The sequence below is a fragment of the Pseudopodoces humilis genome, chromosome 14 (genome assembly GCF_049639895.1).
Source record: "Pseudopodoces humilis isolate 2021_Gansu_Grassland_sample_001 chromosome 14, ASM4963989v1, whole genome shotgun sequence".
Taxonomy (NCBI): domain Eukaryota; kingdom Metazoa; phylum Chordata; class Aves; order Passeriformes; family Paridae; genus Pseudopodoces; species Pseudopodoces humilis.
In genome coordinates, this window is record NC_142213.1 from 9,161,271 (window position 1) to 9,185,781 (window position 24,511).

The window sequence follows — 24,511 nt, forward strand, 5'->3', positions numbered from 1 at the left end:
GAAAGAAAAAATTAATGACTCATTAAGTGTACTACCCTGCAAAGTGCCTGTTTGCTTGAGATACAAATTAGATTCTCAAGATCCACTTTACCAAACCTGAAGTCTACTCTTCCACTAGCCATTCATGTTAAAATTTTAAGTTTAAAGCAAAAGATAATCAAGCCTAAAAGCAAAAATAACAGAACTCCCATAATTTTCAATTGCATCATCTGTGACCACTTTTCTAAAAAAATACTCCCATGTTACCTACACCAGTGCTGGCCATGTCTGTGATGGTCCTTAATTCTATAATACCATAACCAAGGTTAGCATCAGCAATGCTGCTGATCTCTTATGCATTGTACTTGTCGACTGAAGTCCTCACCCAATGTATTATATTAAATCATCTGCTCAGTAGAGATTTCTAGGTCATCTCTAGAGTCTTTTTATTCCCCTTGTTCAAGTAAAAAAAAGTGTTGTCAAACAGACTTTCTGATTTTTTTTTTTTTTTTCCCCACTTTCTGGAACTCTTACAACTCAAACTCAAGTGTACAAGAAAGTCATAAAATCAGCACATTTGTGGAATGTTGGGGTAAAATGCAAGTGGGAAGGTTGGATCTACTATCACTGCATGAAGATCCCAAAAAGAAAGTTTTTTTTAAGTGAAGGGGAAGGAAAACATGAGACATAGATAAAACCATGTCTTATCCATCACCCTGTGGGGAGGTGGTGGGTGAAGCAGATATCTTAAACAGGAACAAGAGTAACCACGTAATCAATAAAATCACGACGTTCGCTGCTGAATATTCTGTAAAATGACCAACTGCATCTGCCATCACACCGGTGAGTGACATCAACAGACCCTCCACTATTCCCTGTACAGAAGCTGCTGCCCAGTTCTTCCACCAGTAGGAAGGAATTGCTGCAGTGGCCCTGCCCAAGCCCTCACTGACACTTCCCCTTGACAAGGAAGCAGAAATAGGACTTGAGGCAAGTAATACACAGACATTTTTCATATGCCACTGACTGGTAGATTATGGGTTTCTGTGACCAAATAACAAGCTGTCATCTAACAAAACAGTTTGAATGGCATGTGAAATATGAGTAACATGCTCAAAAGCATCTTATACATTTTTAGATTTTGTATAGCATTGCACACTTAGTGAAAACAGAAGCATGAAGGAAAACATGATTAGGGCTTGACAGATAAAGCAGATAACAGATTTACAAAACTTTAGCAAGCATTCAGAGCAGAAGGTGCTACCTACACATTTCACACCACGGAATAAGTGAGGCAAATAACCCTCCCTTCTGCCAGGGGTCAGTTATTGCAGCTGGGTGTGCACCTCATCTGCTTGGAATCAATACTCCTGTTTACTTCATGCACTACTTTGTACTTGACAATACAGTCAAGACATTAAGAAGTGTACTATTTTTACTATAGCTTGTAACTTATACTACAAATAATACAATTGTACATACAATATGGAATAAATACATAAAAACCAATTATATAATTCTTTATGACAACTAATATGCTCACTTTCGGTCACCATCATCAACTATTTAGAAACAATGGATCTTCTTGCATTTCAATTTTATTCATAAAACGTAAAGGTCAACTTAGCTACCCCGGTTTATAAGAATCAAAATTACAAGGTATTATATGACAAAATGGAATGTTTTACCTATTGAAGATGCACACTGCCATAGCCGCTGTGGAATAGGCTACAACTGCTAAGTAATTCAACATTTCACTGAGGATACAGCTGCCAGTGCAGCCATTTCCACTAATTCAATAGTCAGCTGACATTTTTGGCAGTAAATGTATACAGCTTAATAGATTTATGTAGTTTCCTTGGGTACAGGTGTAGTCTTCATTGTCTTCTGCTGTTTTCCCATCTTATATTTACAGAAATTCTTTGGTGCCAGCTTCTAAATAAAGTCTGACATTTTAAAAAATATTTTTTACTTTTTAATGAAAGCATTAAAATGTCTTTTTATTCAGTTGTACTCAGTTCTCTGCAGTACAAGAGGAAACAGGTATGAGCCATCTGTTTTAAACCACTTTGTTCATCCTACAAAAGAACCACAGATCCACACCCATGCCTGTACATTCATGACCTCTAATCCTACAATAGTGTTCACCTTTTATGAACAATGTTAGCCTGCAAGTAACAAAAATGCCAAGTTAGGACTGCTTAATATCCTACATAAATATAATACAATTCCAAAATACACAATTAAGTTAAAACAGTCATCATTGTTTCAGTTCAAATGCAAAGATTCTAGTAACAGATTGAACACCTATTACTAACAGATGGCTATGGAATTTGAAAAAACCCCAGACTTGAGGACAGTTAGCTGATCTGTTAACACAGTAGTTTCAGACCTGATAAAACAGATTTTTCCAGCCAGCAGCTTTGCGTCTTTACTGTCAAATTTTGCATCCACAGTTATGTGAAAGAATATCAAAGGAGAAGGAAAAAAAAAAAACACTTCTGTTTACTAAAATCAGTACAATTCTGTGGAGAGAAATTAAAGTCTGTGGTTACAAAATTAGGCAAAAAATAATCAAATGGCTGAATAAGTATTGTTTAAATTAATTTAGTTATTAAGAAGCCAAGCTAGCTGACAACTTCTGAAGAATTTATACAAGCTCTATAACTTAAAAGATCACGGAACTGATGCATCTATAAAGTAACAGAATGAAAAGGAGAGGGACTTTCTCCCTGAACTGAACCACTTCCCTCTTCTGAGTCTCCAAAAATCATCCTGCTTGCACATGACAGGACTGCAAAAGGAAAAGACCTATTTAAATCTATCATGGATGGTGGAAATACCTTGGAACTACAGCCCAGACATCCATTCTTTCTCGATGATTTTCAGCATGGCATACAAATTTTCTTCTTTATTCTATTTCTAGAATTATATGAGCCCAAAGAAGCAAATAGACACAAAAGCAAATAAATTCCCTACCTCTTTTGTGATCTCCCAGTTTTATAAAATCATGTAAGTTAGGTTTCCTTAGCTATATTAAAATGTAAAGTGCTCAGATTAGATGGAATTGCAAAGCATGTACAAAATCCACAGACATTAAATTCAGCTGGGCTCTGCGCATATACACAAACTTTACTTAAATAAAACTAATTCTATTTACAATGCATCTCCTGTTTTTCTAAAAGATGAAGGATATTTGGTATCTCAACTTGTTTTTTCCTAATTATAACATCTATCTACCTTGAACAAGTTTTCTTTTAGAAGACTTAATTCATCACTGAAATACAAGGACATTTATATGTCTATTTAAGATGCACAGGACGGGAAAAAACAGGAAAGAGTTACTTTCTAATCACTTACCGGAATATAGGAGTGTGACCAGGCTTCGGTTTGTTCCAAGTAAAGTGCGAAGGAACAGAAAGAAATTGGTCTCCAGGCAAGTCTTTTTTCAAGGTATGCTGAGATCCAGAGCAATCATCTACTGCAGTTTCAAGGGATGATGACAAGTTACCTTGTTCTTCAGGACAGATATCTATTTTTCCAGATAAAGTGGCAGTCTGATCCTCTGAGGTCTTTCTGGTTTTTAGAGGAATATCAGTCTCTGTACAACATTGAAATGGTGAAAGGCCAGAGTTAAGGCCTTGTACATTATGAATGGAAGTGTTTAGCCACGTGTCTTCTGTTATGCTTCCTCTGGGAGAATGGCCAGGTGATGGAGTTGGAGAATGGTGAGGAGAGAGAGAACCGGCATAGCAAATCTCAGCACTGGAGTGTCGGCGCTTCCCACAGGGGGATGTAGGTCTTGATGAGGGCCTTGATGTTGGTCTAGGGCTCAGCCAATTTTCATCTGTAATGCTAGTTCTAGGAGAATGACACGGAGACTGTCTAGGTGACAAGGCATGCCCAAATCCATAAGGCTGCTGCCACGATTCATCACTGGGACCTCTCGGAGAACCGCCAGGTGATGCCAAAGGAGAGCCAAGGGTAAATCGAGCAGCTGCCTCATTTAGCTCTGAGTCTACATCATCATAAACATGGGAAATGGATTCACAAGAAGAAGCATCTGAAAACCAACTCCTGGACGAAATGCTGCTGGCAGGGCTCGGACTAAGGGATGATTCCCTATATGATGGCTCAAGAGGAAGATAGAGATGGTCCCGGGAAGGCCTTTCCATATACTCATTTTCTGTGCCATTTGTGTGTAATTCATCTTCATTGGCCTCAATCCCCTGGTGACAGTTGGGTGAAATCGATGTGATTTGAATGCTGGGGCACTCGAAGGGTTTGGGTCCACCTAGTGGACTGTACTTGGATTCTGGTACCTCGCAAGTGCCTTCATAGTTCTTGTGACTCTGAAATCTTGTAGGAGAGGAATGAGACTGCAGTCCATGGCGAGGAATACAAATTGGCTGATTGACAGAGGATGATGGCTGGTCTACATTAAAGATGTATATGGATGCACAGTCATCTGACTCAAGATCTAAAAACAAAATTAAAAAAGATAGAAGTAGTAAGAGTTGGAATGCCATACCTGGATAAACACCATAAACAAAATCTTTTGCTTCACAGATATGGACTGTTATCAACATCCTAGACATTTCCCATTACACTGGTTACACAAAATAAAGCTAATTCTTAATTTTAAATTTTCCCCAGTCTGTTTTACAACGAAATATGATTACAGTATGGTTTTCTATCACAAATCCTGTTTTCAATAAGATTTCATAGTTTATACATATCTTCAATCATTGAAAATATACAAACAGAAAAAAGGGTTGAAAACCTGAAAGGATGCTTGAACACTCAATTCAAACTTTATCTTTCATAACTTTAATTTTAATTGTATTCCACTTATAATTATACATTTTTAATCAAAGATCATTGAAAGCTCATCTTTTTGACATAAATAGGACTAAGGTACTTTCTGCAAGCCCAGTCAATACTTACAAGCACCAGAACATCATAAACGTAATACTGATCTACTTTAACAGCAGAAAGCATCTTACCGTGACTCAAACTTGAATGGAGATTATTTCAATGGAAACTACTAAAACATTCAACCAAAGGAGACCTAACAAGGAATATTCTTAGAGATACTATAAAGAATCATATTCCTAAGATATATTTTTTGTAGCTTAGAAAACTCTCAAGTGCCTATGCTGAATAGTATTTTTCAGTGCAGTCGCATGAAGTTTGAGCACAAGTTGTTCAGCAAAATAAGGCAAAACAAAATATTCTCAGATCTCACTAACTTATCCAAAACACAGGAAATATTCCAAAGAAAAACAAGCAATTGAGAGGGAGTACAAGTCCCGTTAACATAATCAGCAGCTTTGTCTCACAGAACTGAAGCAGATTTTCTTGCTCCACTTCTCAATATTGAATTAACTGTCAATATGAGATATTTGTCTGAAACTAAAGTAGAAAACACAACTTTTTTTCCTATTTTGTAGCCACTGTGATTCCACTCTTGTTTCTTTACACCTGTAAATAGGATCTTTACTCTTTAATTTTCCATAAATCCAGGCTAGGTGACATTAATTTCACCTCTAGGTATTAGCTCTTTTTTAAGAATTATTTTTATCCTGAGTACCAGCAGACGACTAATATTTGTTTTAAAATAAATGTAGTCTTTCTCACAATCAGGTAGACTATCCAGACAGGAAGCTATGTATTTTAGACTTTTCCATGATGAAAAAATTAGTTTGTCGATGAAGTCATCTATTACCAGTTTCACTAATAGGAATCATCTTAAAATTAACTAAAACAGAAACAAAACATCTCCTCAGTCACAGGGAAACATTTTCAAATGAAGAGCAAGCACACTGCTAACAAGGAATGGACTACATTCCTCAGATTTCATAAAAGAAATCAAAAAGAAAAGGCTGAAGGTTTATGAGCAGGGAACAACTCTATAAGAAATCTATTAAAGGAGGCATACATTGCAATTAAGGAGTACCTAGTAATTTATATATATTATGGTTATGTATGACAATTATCTCTATTATACATCACTAACTACTATTATATGTGATAAGAGCACAGAAAATCAGCATAGGTTGATTTCTAAATATGCACACACTGAAAGGATCAGGGTTCTCAGGAAGGACTATTGCATGTATCACACAAAATTAACACAAGCTCACTATGCTGAGCACAACCAAAACTGCATTTCCTTGTCTTTTCACTAGGGTAACAGACTTTTTTTTTTTAAACATTAATTGAGGGTTTTTCTTTTTGCTGTTTTCCATCACAAAACAGGAACTGCAGACAGTAGTTGGTTATAGGTTTTCCACATCTATTGGTGTATTAATGTGCAAGACCGTAGCATAGATGTCTGTTTCCTAACTCAGTATTAACAAAAGCATAGATCAAGGTAAGAAAAAGGCAATTCTAATAAAGTCTATTATCCAGCTTATCAAAACTTAGAAACAAAACAGTTACAGCTACAGAACTTTTTAAATAATAAGAAGAATGTTTTAGAAGAGCAACAGTTGGAAATCTTCAAGCCCTCTGTATAACCATTTACTGTCATTAATGGTTTTAGGAACAGTAGCAGTGCACTGTTTGCACTAAATCTCTCATGATTGCAAAGAGCCTTATCCCTCTTGCGCCAATAATCAAGAAATCTTAAAATATTTAAGACAATTTCTCTACTTTCAGTGTCACAGGGATTTACAAAAAAGCAGATGTACATTCAGAATTTAATTTTGACAAGGCTGAGGTGGATAGATCAGACTAGCACAGAATTACCAGCACCAGCTGAGGAGAACAGGGGAAGAGATGGAGCAAAGAGACTGAACTTTTTTGACTCAGGCTTCTTTGGTCCCTCTCCTGACAAACAGCCTCTCCTGAGTTTGGCACTGTGCTGTCCCGTTACCCCTCCCCAGCTGCACACACAGCAAACAGGAAGCTAGAAACCTAATGAATATCCAATCTCAAAAGCACGCTTAACACTGAACACAGAACCGTTTGAAGTCTAAATCACCCAAATCATTTTCAGACACAATTGTTAAACATGCAAATTTATTTCAGTCTGCATGCACAAATCCTCCCCCTTATAGTTTGTGTATTAAAATAACCTGTTAGCTGCTCACAAAAAACTAAGACCTTTACAAATCGAATCATAAATTCTACTAGATTATTTACCAGTAATTATTTTAGTCCTAATAAAGACTGCAGAGAATCCAATCTGGAAGAGCCCCCTAATCTATCTCAAGGAACTAGTAAACATACAAACACAAATACAACTTGGGGGAAAAAAGAATGAAAAAAACTTAGGTGATAATTCTTAAAAGAGAAAGCAGTGAGAATAGCACAAAACAAATCCAACACGGGGCTTCAAGAAACAAAAGGTAAACAAAGGGAAGTCTCACAATAGGCAAGTGTAAGGAAAAAAGAGTTATGGAGAAGCCCAAAGGAAAAAAATGGAGTTATGGAAATCTGGTTACTTAATAGGAGAGCTATTACATCCAAACAATCCTATTGGGGGAGGAAAGACAATAAAGAAGTCATGAGGCCTTCACTGATCATAAAATATAAGAAAGCACTCAAGACACAGAAACTAGGGCAGACTATGAAGGTAGAGCACAAAAACTCTAGCACACAAGCACAAGCACAGCAAGATGCTAGGCAAGACAGACACAGCAAAATACACAGACCAAGAAAAGTAGTGCCATTCACATCAAAAGCTGTTCATGCCACTGCAAAGGCAAGTGTGCTAAATGCTTTTGCTTTAGTAAGAACAGAATAAACTGCTAATAAAGATAACAGCAACACAGAGTAAAGAAAACTGGACTAAATAAAAGGTTAAAAAATACTGAAGAATTATGGGCCAATAAGTTCAACTTCGGTTTTAGAAGTAGTATTAATAGTTTATTTGTTCCAGTAAGCATTTTAAAGGAGACAAAGAAACAAAACAAGTCACTGTTTCCTAAGAACAAACCACGTCAAACAAATTTTCTTTTACAATCAAAGGAGATCTACTGGACAAATGGCATAGAAAGAAACACAGCTTTGTTTTTACTTACTAAGACTTTTAACACTGCCACGCACAGAGAAGCCATAAGTCTTTAGAAATTTACTGAAGCCTTCTTCCCCACCCTGCTGAGATCAGGTTCACTACTGAGGGATCACAAAAATGAACAGATGCTGTATATTCACAGTGTATAAGCTAAATAAAGCTGCAGATTTTCATTGCAATCTTACATGAAGTGTCTGTGTCATCCACTGTCAATGGGAACCAGAAGGTTGCTCATTTTGAATGTACATTTGCTACTGTCTGGAAACAGCCTTGTGTACAGAAGCTCCTGTTCAGTATTAAAACAATGCTGGCTGATCCCTTACTAGGCTGCTAACAACACTTCAACATAAGCTGTCTAACTGGGAAATAAATAATATCTAGAACAACTGCTTCTAAAGTACATTTTGCTTGCTACTTGCTGTATGAGAGTGCACATTTAGGTCTAGCAATGCTTGCCCACCAGTTGTTCACTCCCCAATGGTGTACTGGCACATGCACATGTGCAGCTGTGCACTCAGCCAGATTTCTCCAGAGAAGGAAGGTCAATTGCTATCAAATGTCTGAACACAAGCCCTGTGCCAGAATTACACAAACTGTTTTATTATTCTAAGTTTACAAGCCCATAAACAAGCATTTTCAAACAATAGAAGTTGCTGTAAGGTACGAAGAAAACATAACATTACCTAGCCTAGTCTTATAAAACTACTACTGTGAAAACAGGATCAGTAATCAAATCCTCTAAATAGCATGAGGAAAGACCTGAACATCGACACAGACATCATGTGTTCTCAGGCAAGTCTGTCTCACTTGCAAGCTTTAAGAATGACCAACTCTTCTGTTTTCCACTTCTGTCATTACAGTTATCATTATCTCTTTCTGTATACAATGGTTACAAAAATATTTGTAGAAAGGGACAAAAAGCTTATGTAGTTTTTTTATTTCATTATTTTGCAGGTTTGCAGCAGTTTATACATTTCTTGGGATGAAAGAGGAGTTTTAGTCTTCACAGGGAACACAACATAGCCAATAATCAATAGCTTTTCTTTTGTGCACTTAAAGCCACAACTGATCAGAGTTCTTCTTAGTATCTTATTACACTAAAGCTCTATAAATGGATATTTAATTCCAGTTTTTCATCACAAGCTAACAGCTCTCCAGAAACACCTCCTACAAACACCAACTTGAAAAAACTCCACAACCCCAAACTGAAACATAGCAATATATTCTTTTATAAGGAGTACAACTGACTAGCAAGCCAAATATGGTACTGAAAAAGAATAAATTGTGAAAAAAAATTAAGGTAGCAGGGTGGAGTAGGGGGAAACACATCATTCTAGACAGAAGTTAGCAATATGTGAAGCACTACTGCAAGTTCAAGTTTTCAGAAAGGGATGTTTTACAATTCTTATTTTATGAAACAGTTCACTCTCTTTGATGGTTTTGTGCTCTGTTTCATGGTCATATCAGATTATGCAAAAAAGGACAAAAATAAATTTTACTTTTGTCAATCATGTATGTCAGAGGCTGTTCTATCGTGCCAGTCACAATTTCACTCACTTTCTTTTGTTAAGCAAGAATACTATAAATGTAGAAGAAAAATAATCTTCTCAACAGTGGGAGCTCATCAATGAGTCTTTTCCAAATTCTAGTCTGGGTAAGAATTCATCATCCTTTGTAGAAATATAGAATAAAGAAGCTGCACTGGTTTAAGCACTGGTTTAAACAAGAGAATAATCCATCATATCAAATGTTTACAACTGACACTGACTAAAATAAGAACATACTGACTCTTGGGGTGTAACTACACTAAGGTTTTTTGAGCAGCAACCATCTCCTTCCCACACACCTCCACACACAATGGGGGAGGGGAAATGAGAAGAGGTTTTAACACAGATGATTTTGGCAAGCGTATTTACCGTGCACTAACACCTGTATATACACAACTGACAGAATGGCAAGCTTTAGGACACGGGAGGAAACAAGCAACCAGGACAGGAACTGCAGGTGTTCACTGGTGCTCACCATCAAATAAAAATGTAACATGCAACTAAATAAACCCTTAGGCTACAGCCTGGTACACATTTAAACTAGAACTGTTGACCTAGTGTGCATCTAACTTCACACCAAAGCAATGAAATTAAATTTCAAATAGGGAAAGAACAGCTTTGAGATACATTGATAAAAAGTTATGTACAAGGCAGGTAAAGAATTCAACTTGTAACTGTAAGATTCAACAAGAATTAGTCATTCTAAGTTCAGTTACAAAACAGAAAATAACAACCGGAAGCACTAAGCAGTGTTTATACCTGCGCCTTCTCCATCTCTTCTGCTGTTTCTGGTTGATATGAAGCACTTCTTTAAATGACAACTTTATAAAGCCATTGGTTCAGTATTTAAAGATTATTCATCAATACTCATAACAGATTAAAAAAAAATCTGCTTCTTGCTTTAAAAGACTCCAAGTTCTGTGGGCTCCTCTTTGGTTCCCTTTTTTAATCTGTAGCTGTATGGTTCAAGAAGACACAATATTTCATGCATAATAACCTTGTAGACAAAAAAGAAGCTGCTGCCCTCCAGTTTGATGAAGCCTCCTTTGTCATTCACTGTCAGACAAAAAGTCATCTTAACTTGACGCAGTACTTCAGAGATATTAGTGTACAGCCTTTTAGAAACAGCACAGTAGGTACTATCACACAGTATGAGCAGCCTTTTGACACTGCTGTTCTGAAGATGAACTATCTTATTCTATATAATCAGGTGTTAGAATCTGCAAAAGGACTGCAGCCCTGCAACCCCAGAGCATTTCAGATGTGTAAATATGGGACCTGAGAAAAGCCTGATTGCTCCCAAGCTGGTGTGCTGTGCCTGACCCACTGGAAGTAGACTGAGCATAAAGGTGAGAAGATTAGGCAAATACTGAGTGAAAGGAACAAGGGAATTAATCATGTGCTGTAATTGCCAGCAGGCCAGGTTTGTCTAGATTCTTGCTATTGTGGGTCAATTTATCATGTACAACTCTTCCTTTGTGGGAGCAAAACCAGCAGACTCCATGAAAAGGCTCTCCATTTATTCAAACAGAATGAACCAACATCCTCACCTAATTCACCTAACTCCTACATGGACATCTTTACCACAAACTGACTTCTAAGACAACCTTGCTCACAGCAACCTGCTGCCCTATACAGAGACACTTGCCAGCTCACTGCTTCAGTACCATATCAAAGAAAACAGACAGGAGTGTGCAAGAAAAGGTGTATTTTAGTTCACAGGAAGAGTACGGGGACACAGACCAGGGTCTTTGTGAAAACTGGTAGAAAAGGAGAACAGTAGGCCAAGGCAAGATGTCTGAGTGGGGAGCAGTTACACAGTGGAAGGAAGACTGAAATGGGGGCATTCCCTTTCTGATTATCAGAGCACAGCACAGAGATTGAGAACTGGTATCGATAATATCTGAACAAACTCGTTTGGGAAGTCTTCACACCTCAGCCAAATTACACAGATGTCTCAGCCAAATCACACTGTACTTGTGCAGCTGGCCTGCATGACAGAGGGCAAACCATTCCACAGCAGACAGTCCTACCATATAGTTAACTCAGTATTTCAAACCATCAATTATTACAGCTTTTTCACCAATATTTTATAATGAATCTTAAATGTGGACTTCAGGTGCATCAAATTCAAGGGCTGTGTACATCAAAGAACTGTGATGAGCCAGAATGACAATCTGAAACTGCCTTGTTTTCCCATCTGCTCAAATGAATGTAGAATCAGAAACACCTTGAATTAACTTTCCTACATTGATACAGTAAAAGGCAGAAATACGAATGAGCCATATGAAAAAGAGGAGGCTGGAGCTGAGTGCAGACACCATTTTTTTCAGCAAGGTTCAGAATGACACCCCAAAATACAGAGATGGTGATAATAGCATGCCTCATGACTGTGCCACGTGTAATTTTGCATCTCTTCCTAAGTAGCTTGTGTTTATTCCAGCAGGAGTGGAGGATTCACCACATACCGTACATCAGCCTAATCTCTTGCCCCCAACACAAAAGGCTTGGCAATTTGAAAGACAGCGGCATTTGCTCTCAAAAGACTAAACTCGACAAATTACGCTGATGAAATACAGAGACTTAGGTAATTTAAAGAATCTATGCAAAATAGAAAATGTTGACAGGTTTTCTTAGCAGTTCTTTGGATTAAGCCATCTATTTTCTTATGGCTTTGTTGTTTGACTACAGTTATCCTAAATGACACTCTTAAAGGCTTTTGTAATCAGTTACTGAATCTCCTCATCCCCTTTTTGTCCTTGACTTAGGGAACGACTTCTAGAAAGCATCTAAAGATAAACATGAGTAGCTATACATCACTGCAGATATTATTACAGGCCATTATGCAGCCATCAAAGCAATGAATCATTGTCACTAACATTTAATAAATGCAACATGACTGGATTAGCAGTTTGTCATTCTGTCACACTTTCATTTTGGCTATGAAGATACAGAGGGCTACTCTGTAAAACAACTTTAGTTAAAAGGGGACGGTTTCTGCCCTGGCCCAACTACAATCAGTCACAATTTCACTCCCTCTCTAGCACAGAGCAAACGCTGCTTCTCTGAAAGTATGTGTAAATCATCCTTCCATTTTGTCTAAAACCATTACAAAAAATAAAATACAGGATTAAAAAAACCACTTCTCATAGCATTTGTTCCCAAAAAAGTGATGTTAGCAGCCACTAACACATGAAGACTCTCATTAAGCCTCTCCACCAAACTGCTAAAGAAACCCAAAAAACAAGAAATATTCAACTCCATTCAAGAATTTTTTCTATGTTAAAAATATTTGTCATTTTCAGAAGTGATGACTAATCTTCAAAGTGCAGCCTGAGAAGCCATTTTTTAAGTATGCAATTCCTACTAACCTAAATATTAGTATAAACAATATACTAAACAATGTAACAATGTACTAAATTTCTGGTTATAAATTAGCTGTAAGTACTTGCTCAGGTTTTTATCTACGAACATCTTTCATGCAACCTCAAATGAAGCTTTGGTTTCTGCCTTAAAAAAACCCACCAAAATCACCACACAACACCAAATTGAAACAGACACAGAATTCTATTTTCATGACTTTACTACGAAAGATCATGGGTTTGTAGTCAGATCCCCAATAAGTTCATTCTTCTCTCCTTCCACCAGACCTGCAGTGCTTCAGATTCAAATTCATCTTCCCTGAATGATTTTGAACAGTTCTACAATTTTTTAATGTTCTCTTTTGCCAGTATTTCACAAGAACACTCACAGATGGGTGTACTACTAAAGGTAGAAGAGAATGCTGGCTTCTTAATAAGCTTGCTCCTGCCCTGCAGTTTTACTTAGACTTACTGATCATTTCACTCATCTTAAATTCCACTGTCATTCGAACCCACATGGCATGCCTGGACACATGCAAGGACTTGGATGTTGTTTTACTGGCTGGGCTCACTGCCAAGTCTGCTCCACGTACTTCCCTGGCCCACCAGGGCAGCTTGAGGCAACAACTCCCATATTTACGTTATTGCTGTGAACAGCCAAACTGCTGCTTACTATTGACCCAGGCCCCATCTACTCAAATTTATTCTCTCTCATTCACAGCAACACTACTGAACTGGCAACACTTCAGGTGGCATCTGACAAACTGCTTTCAGTTGGACAACACAGACCAAAGGAATGGGACCGTCATGTTTTAGGCAGAGGGTTACTTTTTACTTTGAAGAAGAGTGAGCTTATTTCTAATTTTCAGAAATATGTAAGACAAAAGCACTAGACTAAATGCTTTTGTACCATGACCATCTCCCCCATCCCAAATCTTAGGATTTGTTTTCATTTACAGTCTGCCCACAATTCAGTTGGGAGGAAAAAGGACAGAGTGTGATGTGCAACTGTGAATTCACAAACAAAATAAATGACATTTTGTCAAATCGGGGACCTTTTTCAAATCCCTGCAATACACAGTGACTCACTACCTAGTGACTCTCAATGCACTATGTAGTGATCAAAGAACCATACTCCCAAAACAGAAAAATTATTAAATTACATTAGCTGCAACTACAACTGCTTTGCAACATCACATAAAAAAATCTGATATTTTCCCTGAATAGTCTCATCCTGGTCATGCTTCATTCAAATAGGCAAGATTTAATTTATCCAGAATACTTTGAAAAATCACAACATACTCAAACATGTCAATTTGCTAGGATTATCATCTTTAACTCTTAATTGCCAGGCAATTCTTGACTCCATTAATATCACTTTAGTACACATTTTCCTTTGGTTCTTCCTCAGTGTTTTTCTAAGCTATCTTGAAGTCACAGGACCCCCTGGTTTTGGTCAGATGCAGCTGTTTGGTTTTCCCTCCTCCCCCCTATCAGCAGATTATATAACCACAGCCTATATGACTGATTTGCATTGTGTCTCTGTGTGTCAATCTTTTACATGCAGATACCAGCATCCACTAGCTTGTAAAATAAAATTATAGCAGCACAATTTCCTGCAAGTGGTGGTTTATCACAATATATTTAATACTCAGCTATCTAATAAGTAAACAAATATTTCTGTTACAAAATGTCATTTATATCTATAAGAGAGAAAAAAATAAATGGATTCGAGTAACTTATCCATTCATTCCTTTGCTAAAAGTTGCACCAGCTGATCCTATTCTTAACCCACATGAACACTCTTTTGTATAGCAAATGTTAACAGACCAGCACAGACAGCTGTATTTATATGGATGGCTCAAATTATACATATTAACCACAGTTACCATCTTGTGCAAAGACTTTCTCTCTTACCCATTTATATAGACAACCAAATCTAAACAGAATCAAAATATCTTATTTTTTCAAGTGAACCATACAGGTTTGCAAGGTAGCCTGCTAAAAGACTTCAAAATATGTCTCACAAGCTCTTCTTACTCAGCTAAGAAAGCAAACTTTCCAACAGTTCTAGACCAGCACTTTTGGAAACAAAACCAAATTTCATCAAGAGCAATCCTCAACTCACACCTCAAGTTCACAGCTATTGCTAGCATCCAATCTTTAATTTTCTGCTCAATCTGATTATAAGACTACCCTCTCTCTTCTACCACAACTTGACTTTCTTAAGATTATTTACCTTAATCATGACCTTGGGGAAAAGAACAAAAGTTCAACCACGATGCAAAGCCTTGTCAACAGCTTTGTCTGTTTCCTACTCTCCATCAACAATCCCTGACAGCAATACCAGTCATGAATACACATTTAGGAAGGGAAAAAGGATACTTTACATGTTAATGATGAAGGCAAAGCTATAAAGACTAGTACTGTGGCGGTGTTTCGGTGTTTCCGTACAAGTCAGTGGTTTTAAGACTTCTAAGACATACCTAAATGAAGTAACTTATACATAGTGCCAGTTTTTGCTACAAGAGAACTCTGCCTAGCTGAGAGAAAATCCAGCACCCATCATCACTTCAGAGCACTTGGTATGTGGGCAGGAGACAACTGCTGAGCAGTCCAAGCAGCTCGTGGATGCTCACAGAGAAAGGACTGACATGAAAACCTTCAAAAGAAAAGATCAGGTATTACTCTGACAGTCACTATGGAAAAATGTGTATTTTAGTCATGATATCCAGTAACAAACCAATAACCTACCAGCTCTAAGCTAAAGGAAAAAAAATCTCTGAGAAGAACAGGGGTAGAAGTTTGCAAGCCAATCAAAGAGGCAAATCCAGACAGTGTCCTTATGCAAAATGAGGATGCAGCAACATCACAAAGATGTTTCATCACAGAACTGGGATATTTTTTGTAATCTTCAGAAGAAAAGTAAGAGATATTGTGAGGTTCATTTGTAACAAGATTACTAAATAGTATTACTTAACCGAATGTTAAAGGATTACAAAATTAAGGAAATACGAAGAACCCCTTTTCAGCTTGTTTCATGGTTTCCAAGAAAATAAAATAAATACTATGAACCTGAAGTCCAAGGAGGGTAGTTTGAACGCTTCCTTTAAAGCACTCATATCGTGGGAAAGCAAATAAACAAAATCAACCAGTACAGCTTTTACCTTGTAAAAACTCATTCATTAAAAGAGAAGATGAATCCCTAAAACAAAACTTCAGAAAATATCATAGCAACTCATATTTGCTTCTATTATGGGAAATTCGGCATTTAAAAAGTATAATGTCCTCAGCAGTGTGAAAAACTCAATGCAGTTTAATTGCTTCATAAATTCTAGATAAATTTCCCCAAATTTGTCTAGAATTTATGTCTGAATAGTATTGCAACACTGGTAGTGATGAAGGGAACTGGGGCATCATTACAAAAGCATTCATGCTAATTCAAGTACTCAAGTGTCACATATTACATCCCAAAGGTCTCTTCATCAAAAAGACCAAACCAGGTGGCACATCAAACACTGTCACTGACAGTTGCATGCCAGTCTCTTTTAGCAGATTGTGGAGGACCTGAACATACTGTAATGCACATGCTGACTTAGACATTTCCAATGCAGCTGATATAAGGCAGCATGATGCAATCAGGTGCTACTGCAGCTACCCAAAATTTTGCAATAAAGAGCACACCAAAGAGATTTGGTTCACTTCAGAGAGACCTATAGCATTACCTTTGGGCACTGGAGGCTTGAATTTCTTGGTCATAAAAAGATGAAGCTCATCAGTACCTTAAAACTGAACCAAAAGACACTGAACAATCAGAGAAACAGAAGGCAAGAGTTTGTAGAAGGTACTCAGTACCTAACATCCACTTGAAAGCAGTTGAAGAGCTTTTGAGAATCTTTAGTTTAGCAATTACCTGAGCAAATTTTTACCTCCACCCAAAAACTACCGAAAATGGGCTACCCCTTTAATTTCAATCCAAGTATGTTGCTAAGACTGCAGTATTACACTAGGGATTTCAAGCATCTTCACACCATCTTTCATGCATTCTCTGCAGCAGGAACTACAACTTTCAGATCAAGCAAATAAGCACTAATGCAGAACAGAGGTCTCAAGCCTTACCACTTAGCACAAAACTATGAATGTTAGTTCTGCTATCCTGCAACCCACTGAAATTGTTCTGTGTAATAACTAAAGATCTCAGCTGATTTAATTTCTCTTACTGTTCTTTTAATATCATAAAAAGGGTAATCTACTGCCTGGCACTAGCACTTTCTTAGTAGTTCAAGTATCAAAAGTATTCCAAGGAAATGAAAGAACAGCTCATTTTGCCTTGCTTTTGATTACAAACACAGTTAAATATAAACATGTAACTGTATATACTTATATGTGTACATATATAAAAGAACAAAATCCTCACAACACTAGAGTAGTCTCAGTATAAAAGACACCATTAACATAGATTTCCATGTTATTTGCAAAAGAACTTAGTACCAGACAACTCTTTCATCAGAATGCTAGTCTCAAACTTCTAGAGACAAAGCATGAAGGATCAGAATATGTTTTGAGGTGTTCTTCATGATCATGGAAAACTTAGTAATTTTAGTACTATTTATTTCAAATTAAACAACTTTCCCTGTGACCTACATGTTTTATTATTAGCATTCATTTGAAAAAAAAATTCCCTTATGCATACTTTGCAGCACAACAGGCACCACCATTGAAGGAAGTGATACGGGATTATGAAATATATGCTTCAGGCAGCTCTAAGAAAATTTCTTTTGGTCATCTAATATATTTGGAAGAGGGGTAAGGGAAAAAATAGATTACCAATGTGGGACCTCTCATATGAATTCTAGTTTTTCATGTGTAAAATGCATGGGCAGAACAGATGCACTCTGGCAATACTTTTAATAGAATAGATGAAGGCAGAGTCCTACTCTAACCCTTTCCTCTGAAGGCCGCATCTGTGCACAGCAGGCGAGATCATCTCCAGAATTCTACAAAACAGTAAAATCACTTGAGTTTCAGATGGAGGATTTCTTACTGAGAGCTACAGCAAACAAACTAGTTCATGGTTCAAATATCACATTTTTAAATTTGATATAAGAATAGTTTTGAGTTAGCAAGCAAAGAAAATTCTCTGTATTCAGAGTATCATCTAAACTGCTCGTTAAGGAATGCTACCCAAATATAAATATCATAACACTGAGTTGATACCACACTAGTATTTCTAGTCTTCTGAGAAACTTATTCTCTCATTCTCATCTATCATTGCAAAGGAATATAGTTTAGACAACCAGTTTTGTGTCAAAATCATAGAAACTGGGGTGTCAAAATTATTTTTGTTGTCATTTGTTCACATATTTTCCATTTTCATACTGTACTGTAATACATTTATCTAGTTTGCACAGGTCAGGCCCCTTTCACAAAACACACAGTCTGCTATTGCACTGAGAAGGAAAATAGGCGAAGAGAGTCTTCCCTTATCTGAATGAATCTGCAAATTAAATCTGAGCATCAAGAAAGTTAGGGATTTTCTAAGAAGTCAATCCTGAGTGCTTGCACACAGACCGTATCAAACAAATTTTTTTCTAATTAACTTAGGCAGACAATTGAGTGAGAGAACTAAACAACATGGCTGCATCATTTAGCCTGGATACAGTCGTGCTTCAGAGCTATCTTATCATCTAACACTTCGACATAAGACAGCCCATTAAAAATTAGAACTTATTTCAAGTAGGTTAGAAAATAAAGCACGCAGCCATCAAACTCTGGTACAGCTAAACAAGGCACAGCTGGTCCTTATTGATTCTTCACACCACAATTCACAGGGACTACTTTGTTTTCTGTAGTTTCAAGAAATACGAGCATTTTAAAACAGGATTTTCAGGCTCAAATACTACAAAAGAAAGTAAAATGGAAGCACTCTGAGATGTATGCGTGCATCTGTACACACGGACTCAAAGAGCCGCCACATCTCGACACGCGGTATTCGCCCACCCACACGTACACAAAGTGCAAAACACACTGGAGTAACTGGGATGTTCTATATTCGGGTAACACTTTGGCTGAAACTTTTCATCGCAAATGCCCGAACACTGCTCTGGTCCAGCCCCATTAACACTTTGCTGCTCTCTGCCCTGTCCCTCACCGGCCCCATCGTGTTCCCCGAGCTCGGGGGGCGTGGGGCCACCAGATCCAACCCGGGGCCTTTTCTCCACCGGAGTCACCGCGCCCGGGGAGGCTCCTCCCTTACGATGCGAACTCTTAAGTTTCTTTTCCCAAAGAAAGTTGTTACGGCGGGGAGAGGCCCGGCCGGGCCGGCCCATGGCCCCCCGAGTCCCCGCGTCCCGCGGGAGGAACGGGAGCGGCGCCGGGAAGCGGCCGCGGCCTGAGGGACGCACGGACGGCGCCCCCCCCCCCGGGCTGCCGCCTCCCGCAGCGGCGGGGCCGGCGCAGCCCCCGCTGCCCTCCCCGCCTCATTCGGAGAAAAACAGGAACCCGACCGACCCCCCCGGCCCCGGGGCGCACCTGCAGGCCCCAGCGGCGGACCGGGGCCGGGCTGCCCGTCCTCGCCGAAGATCAGCCTGAAGTCGAACTCGTCGGTGGCGCCGCAGTTTGCCGTAGTCATGGGTTTGGCCGGCGAGGCGCAGCGAGACCCCGTCGCCCCTCAGGGCCGCGCCGGGTCCTGCCGGGCTGCGCTCGCCCCTCAGGGCCGCCGCATTACACCGGGCGGCGGAGGGGCCGGAGGGGGGGCGGCGGCGCGAGTGGCGGCTGCGGCCCCAGCGCGAGCTCCGGTGCCCAGGCGCTTCTGTCACTCGGGGGGGGCGGGCGCCTACTCCGGGCTGCGGCTGGACCCGCCCCCACGCCGCGCCCCGGGCAGCGCCCCCCGCCCCGGCCCGCCCCGTCGGGCCCTCCCCTCGTTCGTTCGTCCGTCCGTCCGTCCCTCGCGCGGTGACGTCACGACACCGACAGTGCCCCGTGACCGCCGACCGTGCTACCGAGGGACTGAGAGAAGCCGCCTCGCCCCGCCCCCCGCGCCGTGGGGCCTGCCGGGAGTTGTAGTCGACGGTCGGCGCCCAATGGTGCGCCCCAGCGGCGGGCGGGGCCGTGCGGGGCGCGGTGCCACGTGTCGGCCCTGCCGCCGCCGAGCAGCGCCCGCCCCGCTCGGAGCTGAGCCGAGTCCAGCCCGCTCCGCTCGGCTCCCGGTCCCACTGGGTGACCCCTCCTGCAAAGCGCAGATAGCCCCACGTCAGAGCAAAGGAGCAGAACTCCCTTGCGGCGTGCGGAGCGTTACTTTCTAAATCACCGCATGTAAATAGGTGGTACTCTTGGCACCAGCTAATGACTCGAATAATTAGGTAGGATGGCGTAAGCTGAGGAATGTCGCTTGGGTAAGAAATGCTGGCTGCAGGACTCTAAGCTGTTAGCTGCTTGCCTTCCGGCTCAGTGTTGAGCTGGAAGGGACCCACAAGGTCCTAGGCCCACCCAGCTCCTAGGCCTGCCCAGGACACCCCAAGAATCCCACCATGTGCCTGAGAACCTTGTCCGAACACTCCCTGAACAGTGGCTGGTTTGGTGCTGTGACCACTTCCTTCGGGAGCCTGTTCCAGTGCCCAGCCACCCTGGCTTGCACTGTGGCACTTCCTCATGCACTTCACTTTCTGGTCACCACAATTGCTGCACCAAGGCTGTAGAACTGTGGGCAATTCTCCACTGAAACCAAAAAGAATTTTAAAGCAGTCTTCCCAGACTTGCATTTTGTGAGATCTGCATCAAAACGTCTTTAACTATAAGGAAATGAATTAAAATATTCCTTAGCAATGTATGTCATCAATGTGGGGAGCCCAGCAGTCAGCAGGAAGATCACAGAAGCTTCAGGATGCTCTGCCGGCATAACATACCATAATCTATAGTTTTGCCTTGCATTAAGGTGGAAAGACAAAAAAGGGAAAAATAAAATGTAGAATTTAAGTTGTTCTTGCAGCATGGGCATCTATTCCCTGCAGGAGATGGTAGTATAGAAACTGTCCTGATGTGTCTGGAGTTTGCACTCTAAGAAATCATAGAGCAGCTTGAGGGGAGCTTAATACTTGAGTCCTGTGTTCAGTTCTGGGTCCCTCACTTCAAGACATTGAGGTGCTGGAGCATGTGCAGAGAATGGCAACAGAACTGGTGAAGGGTCTGGAGCACAGGTCCTGTGAGGAGAGGCTGAGGGAGCTGGGGGTGTTTAGCCTGGAGAGGAGAAGGCTCAGGGGTGAGTTTATCCCTTTTCTATAACTCCCAGAAAAAAGGGTATAGCCAGGTGAGGGTTGGCCTCTTCTCACAGGCAATTAGCAACAGGATGAGAGGACTTCAGGTGGTCTTCAGCTATGCCAGGAGAGGTTCAGGTTGGTCATCAGGAAGAATTTCTTCATGGCAAGGGTTGTCAGGCATTGGAAGGGGCTGCCCAGGGAGGTGGTGGAGTCACCATTCCTGGAGGTGTCCAAGGAATGACTGGACAGACCACTCAGTGCTCTGGTCTGGTTGACAAGGTTATGATCGGTCAAAGGTTGGACTCAAATATCTTGGAGGTTTTTTCCAACCTAAATGATTCTGTGATTCTGTTCCCTGGTTCTAACTTAATGTAACAGTCACTGTGTGCTGTGGAATTACTAAAATATTAATCCTCAATATATATGATCTAGGAAGATTTTAGGTTTGTGCTGAAACTTGGGCATTGATGGGATTTAAACTACTAGTCACAAATAGTCAAGTTTGCTTATAGACAGTTATGTAATATTCACAGTTTAATTTGTTATGGACTGTGAAATTCATATAAAACAGAAATATCACTGCTATCACTAAGGTTTCATTACTCAGTTGAAAAATCAGCTGAACTAGTTAGTGTGTTGTGATTCTATGACCATCTGGAGGTTAATATTGTTTGATTCTAAAATAATTCTCATTTTAATTAAATCTCATTAATTCTCATGTTTCTGTGCACAGTGTCTTTCCATGTTTGTTGCTGTTTAGACAGATCCAAACATGCATGTCATAATCCCAGGCATACATTTGTACCTGGATGTTCTCCTTAGACCCTGCAAATGAAAGTGAGAAAAGAAGGTTCACGTGAAGAGGAATTAGCTACAGTGAATAATCCTCAGTCCAGAGGCTCTTAACAGAGTGCAGTGAATTCTTTGTGAGTTCTCTCTCTCTGTGCACTCCTGAGGAAGGTCCGTAATCTGTGCTGAAGAAAGCAAGCCTAAATGAAAAGCTACTTTGTGACATCGCAATTCTAGTGGAAACAGAACACATAGTATGAAAAAATACTTTGCAGAACTTGGGACAGCAGGAATTTGCCCAAGTTTGCCCAAAATGGGAAGTTGCTTCTAGTGCAAAAGCAGCCATATGTTTTTTACTTATCTTGTAAAGCACTGTCCTTGCCATTATCACTTCCCACACACCACTAGCTATTTCTTTGCTGAAAATACATGAGCAGCTACAGCTACTGTTCTTACAACACTTAAACCAAAGATTTGTGCTCTTGTTAGGGTAGACAATTCCCTCCCCTGAAGAAAGCCCAAACCTTTATAAGGAGCTCACATACAGTTGGCCTGTAGCCTCTTTTTATCTCTAAATCCAAGGTCACGTAGCAAGACAAGCTGGAAAAGTATGTGTAATTGGATTAACTGTGGTTAAGAAAAACCCTCATACATTCTTGAATGAAAATGGATTACGATGAACGAGTCAGTAAAATACACTATACATAAAAAGACTTTTAATGGCTAATTTTGGTCTTAAAACTTTTGGGTAATCTTTTGCTTTTCAAAGCAGCTGAATTAGACTTTGTCTTATTGTTAAATAATTGTGTCAGATTACAGCAAATGGAGCAACCACAGCAGTTTTCTGTTCTGTTATACCAATATATTATTCATTATACATGTCCCTGGTGAAAAATACAATCAAACATATTCTCTTTATAAGGGGAGATTTGAACACAAAGATCCATGTTCTTTGATAAGATGCTCAGAGTATATTTCTAATTAATATGATAAAGATTTTAATATTAATGACTTGTTCATTTCCCTTAATGGTAAAAATAAATCTCTTTCCCTTTTCTTATTTCCACTATTCATTCATAAAACAATGATATAAAAAAGACATTAGGTGTTGCTTTTAGTCCTACTTACTGCTGTCAATTGAAAGAGAAAATGGACTCTATGTCCTAAAATAAACAGAGTAATTGGTTATGACATGATCACTTAGCTAACAAGGTAAAATTTAGAGAATATATAAAAGGTAAGGTGGTATTATAAGTTATTTACAGCAAACTTTATAAAGATTTTTACTTCAAAAGCAGATGTTTGTCTTTGAGCTCAGTACTTCCATTGCCAACATCACTCTTTCTTTTTATCTTGTGTTCACCACACCTTTCATTTTGTTGACTCTGTTGCACTGCGCCAAAAAGTACATCCTTTCTGCATTTGAAACTGTAAGGAGAAACACACCTTCAAGCTTCTTCTACACAGCTAAAGAGTAATTGGGGTGTGACCAGGAGTGAGTTGGTAAAACAACTGATGTGAGTGAGATCACATCAATTTCCAGGGAATTATGTCAACCACTGGGCTCGAGGTCCAGGGCATGGATGGTTGATTTGGCTTTTGTTGGCTACTGAGAAATGAAACGGTGGCAGTAACAAGGGCAACTTTATTTCACTTGTGGTTTTGTGAGGAGAAGTTTCCTTTATTTATTCATTTATTTAACATGCATAGGTGGTTTCTGTCCTTGTTGCTTCTAGGCTATGTTATTGCATCCAGATGGGGATACACCTTGATCTGGTCAGGAGCTGGAGTTATTGCATGTGACTTGAGAAGGAAGGAACGTGCTTCCTGTGGTATTTGAATCTTTTCCAAACTGCGGCTATTTTTTAGGCGTGTTGTGACTTTCGGCTCCAAAAACCTGAGGGCTACATTGTGCTGTGTTTTATTTTCCACACATCATCCAATGCTGGATAGCTAGGAATTTGGGATCTGCAGCCACATCCCAGATCTGTATTTGTGTTGGAGTAATAGGGATTCCTCCCCCCTTCCCATGGGCAGCAAATCAAAGCCAGCTGTGCAACTGTAGCCAGAATAGGCTTTGGAAGACGCATGGTCAGGCATTTGTTCTGCATGATTCAATCAACCAAACAGCCTCGAATTAGGAATATAACACAGAAGGTTGCATTTCATGTGCTTGATCTCATTCCCATTTGTGGTTGAATCTGGACCTGTTTAAAAGCCACACACACCAGCGTGGCATAGAAAGGGCAGATGAGAAAGCACAGAGAAAGACTCCTGGATTGAGCAGATAGTGTTCCTTGGCTGCAGCCATGATTATGCCTTTTACAGCTGCTATTGAAGCAAGCATGAGTACAACAAGGGACACTTTTTGATCAGTGTGTATACTTAATACTCAAACTCATTTGCAAATGGCATACAAACAAAATTATCACAGCCTTCATGTCTCTTACAGCTAACAAGGCACATCCATTGTTTAAACAAGCAGAATGGTGTTCTGTAGGAGAAAGATAATATTTCAGTTTATAGCCTATGTTGAAGACGGTTAAATTCAGCAGT

At 39.7% G+C, this 24,511-nt stretch overlaps 1 protein-coding gene across 2 annotated transcripts in view; it reads right to left on the reverse strand.

The window, feature by feature from the left end:
- The window catches only part of NFATC3 (nuclear factor of activated T cells 3), a 64,846-nt gene extending 45,142 nt beyond the window's left edge, over positions 1-19,704 (reverse strand). For both annotated transcript variants that reach the window (XM_014255489.2, XM_005526343.3), the window contains exons 1-2: positions 19,443-19,704; positions 3,340-4,459 (exon numbers count right to left, since the gene is read on the reverse strand). In XM_014255489.2, coding sequence (XP_014110964.1) covers positions 3,340-4,459; positions 19,443-19,542 — 1,220 coding nt within the window. In that variant the 5' untranslated portion in view covers positions 19,543-19,704. The remainder of the gene's footprint in view (positions 1-3,339; positions 4,460-19,442) is intronic.
- Positions 19,705-24,511: the final 4,807 nt, after the last annotated feature.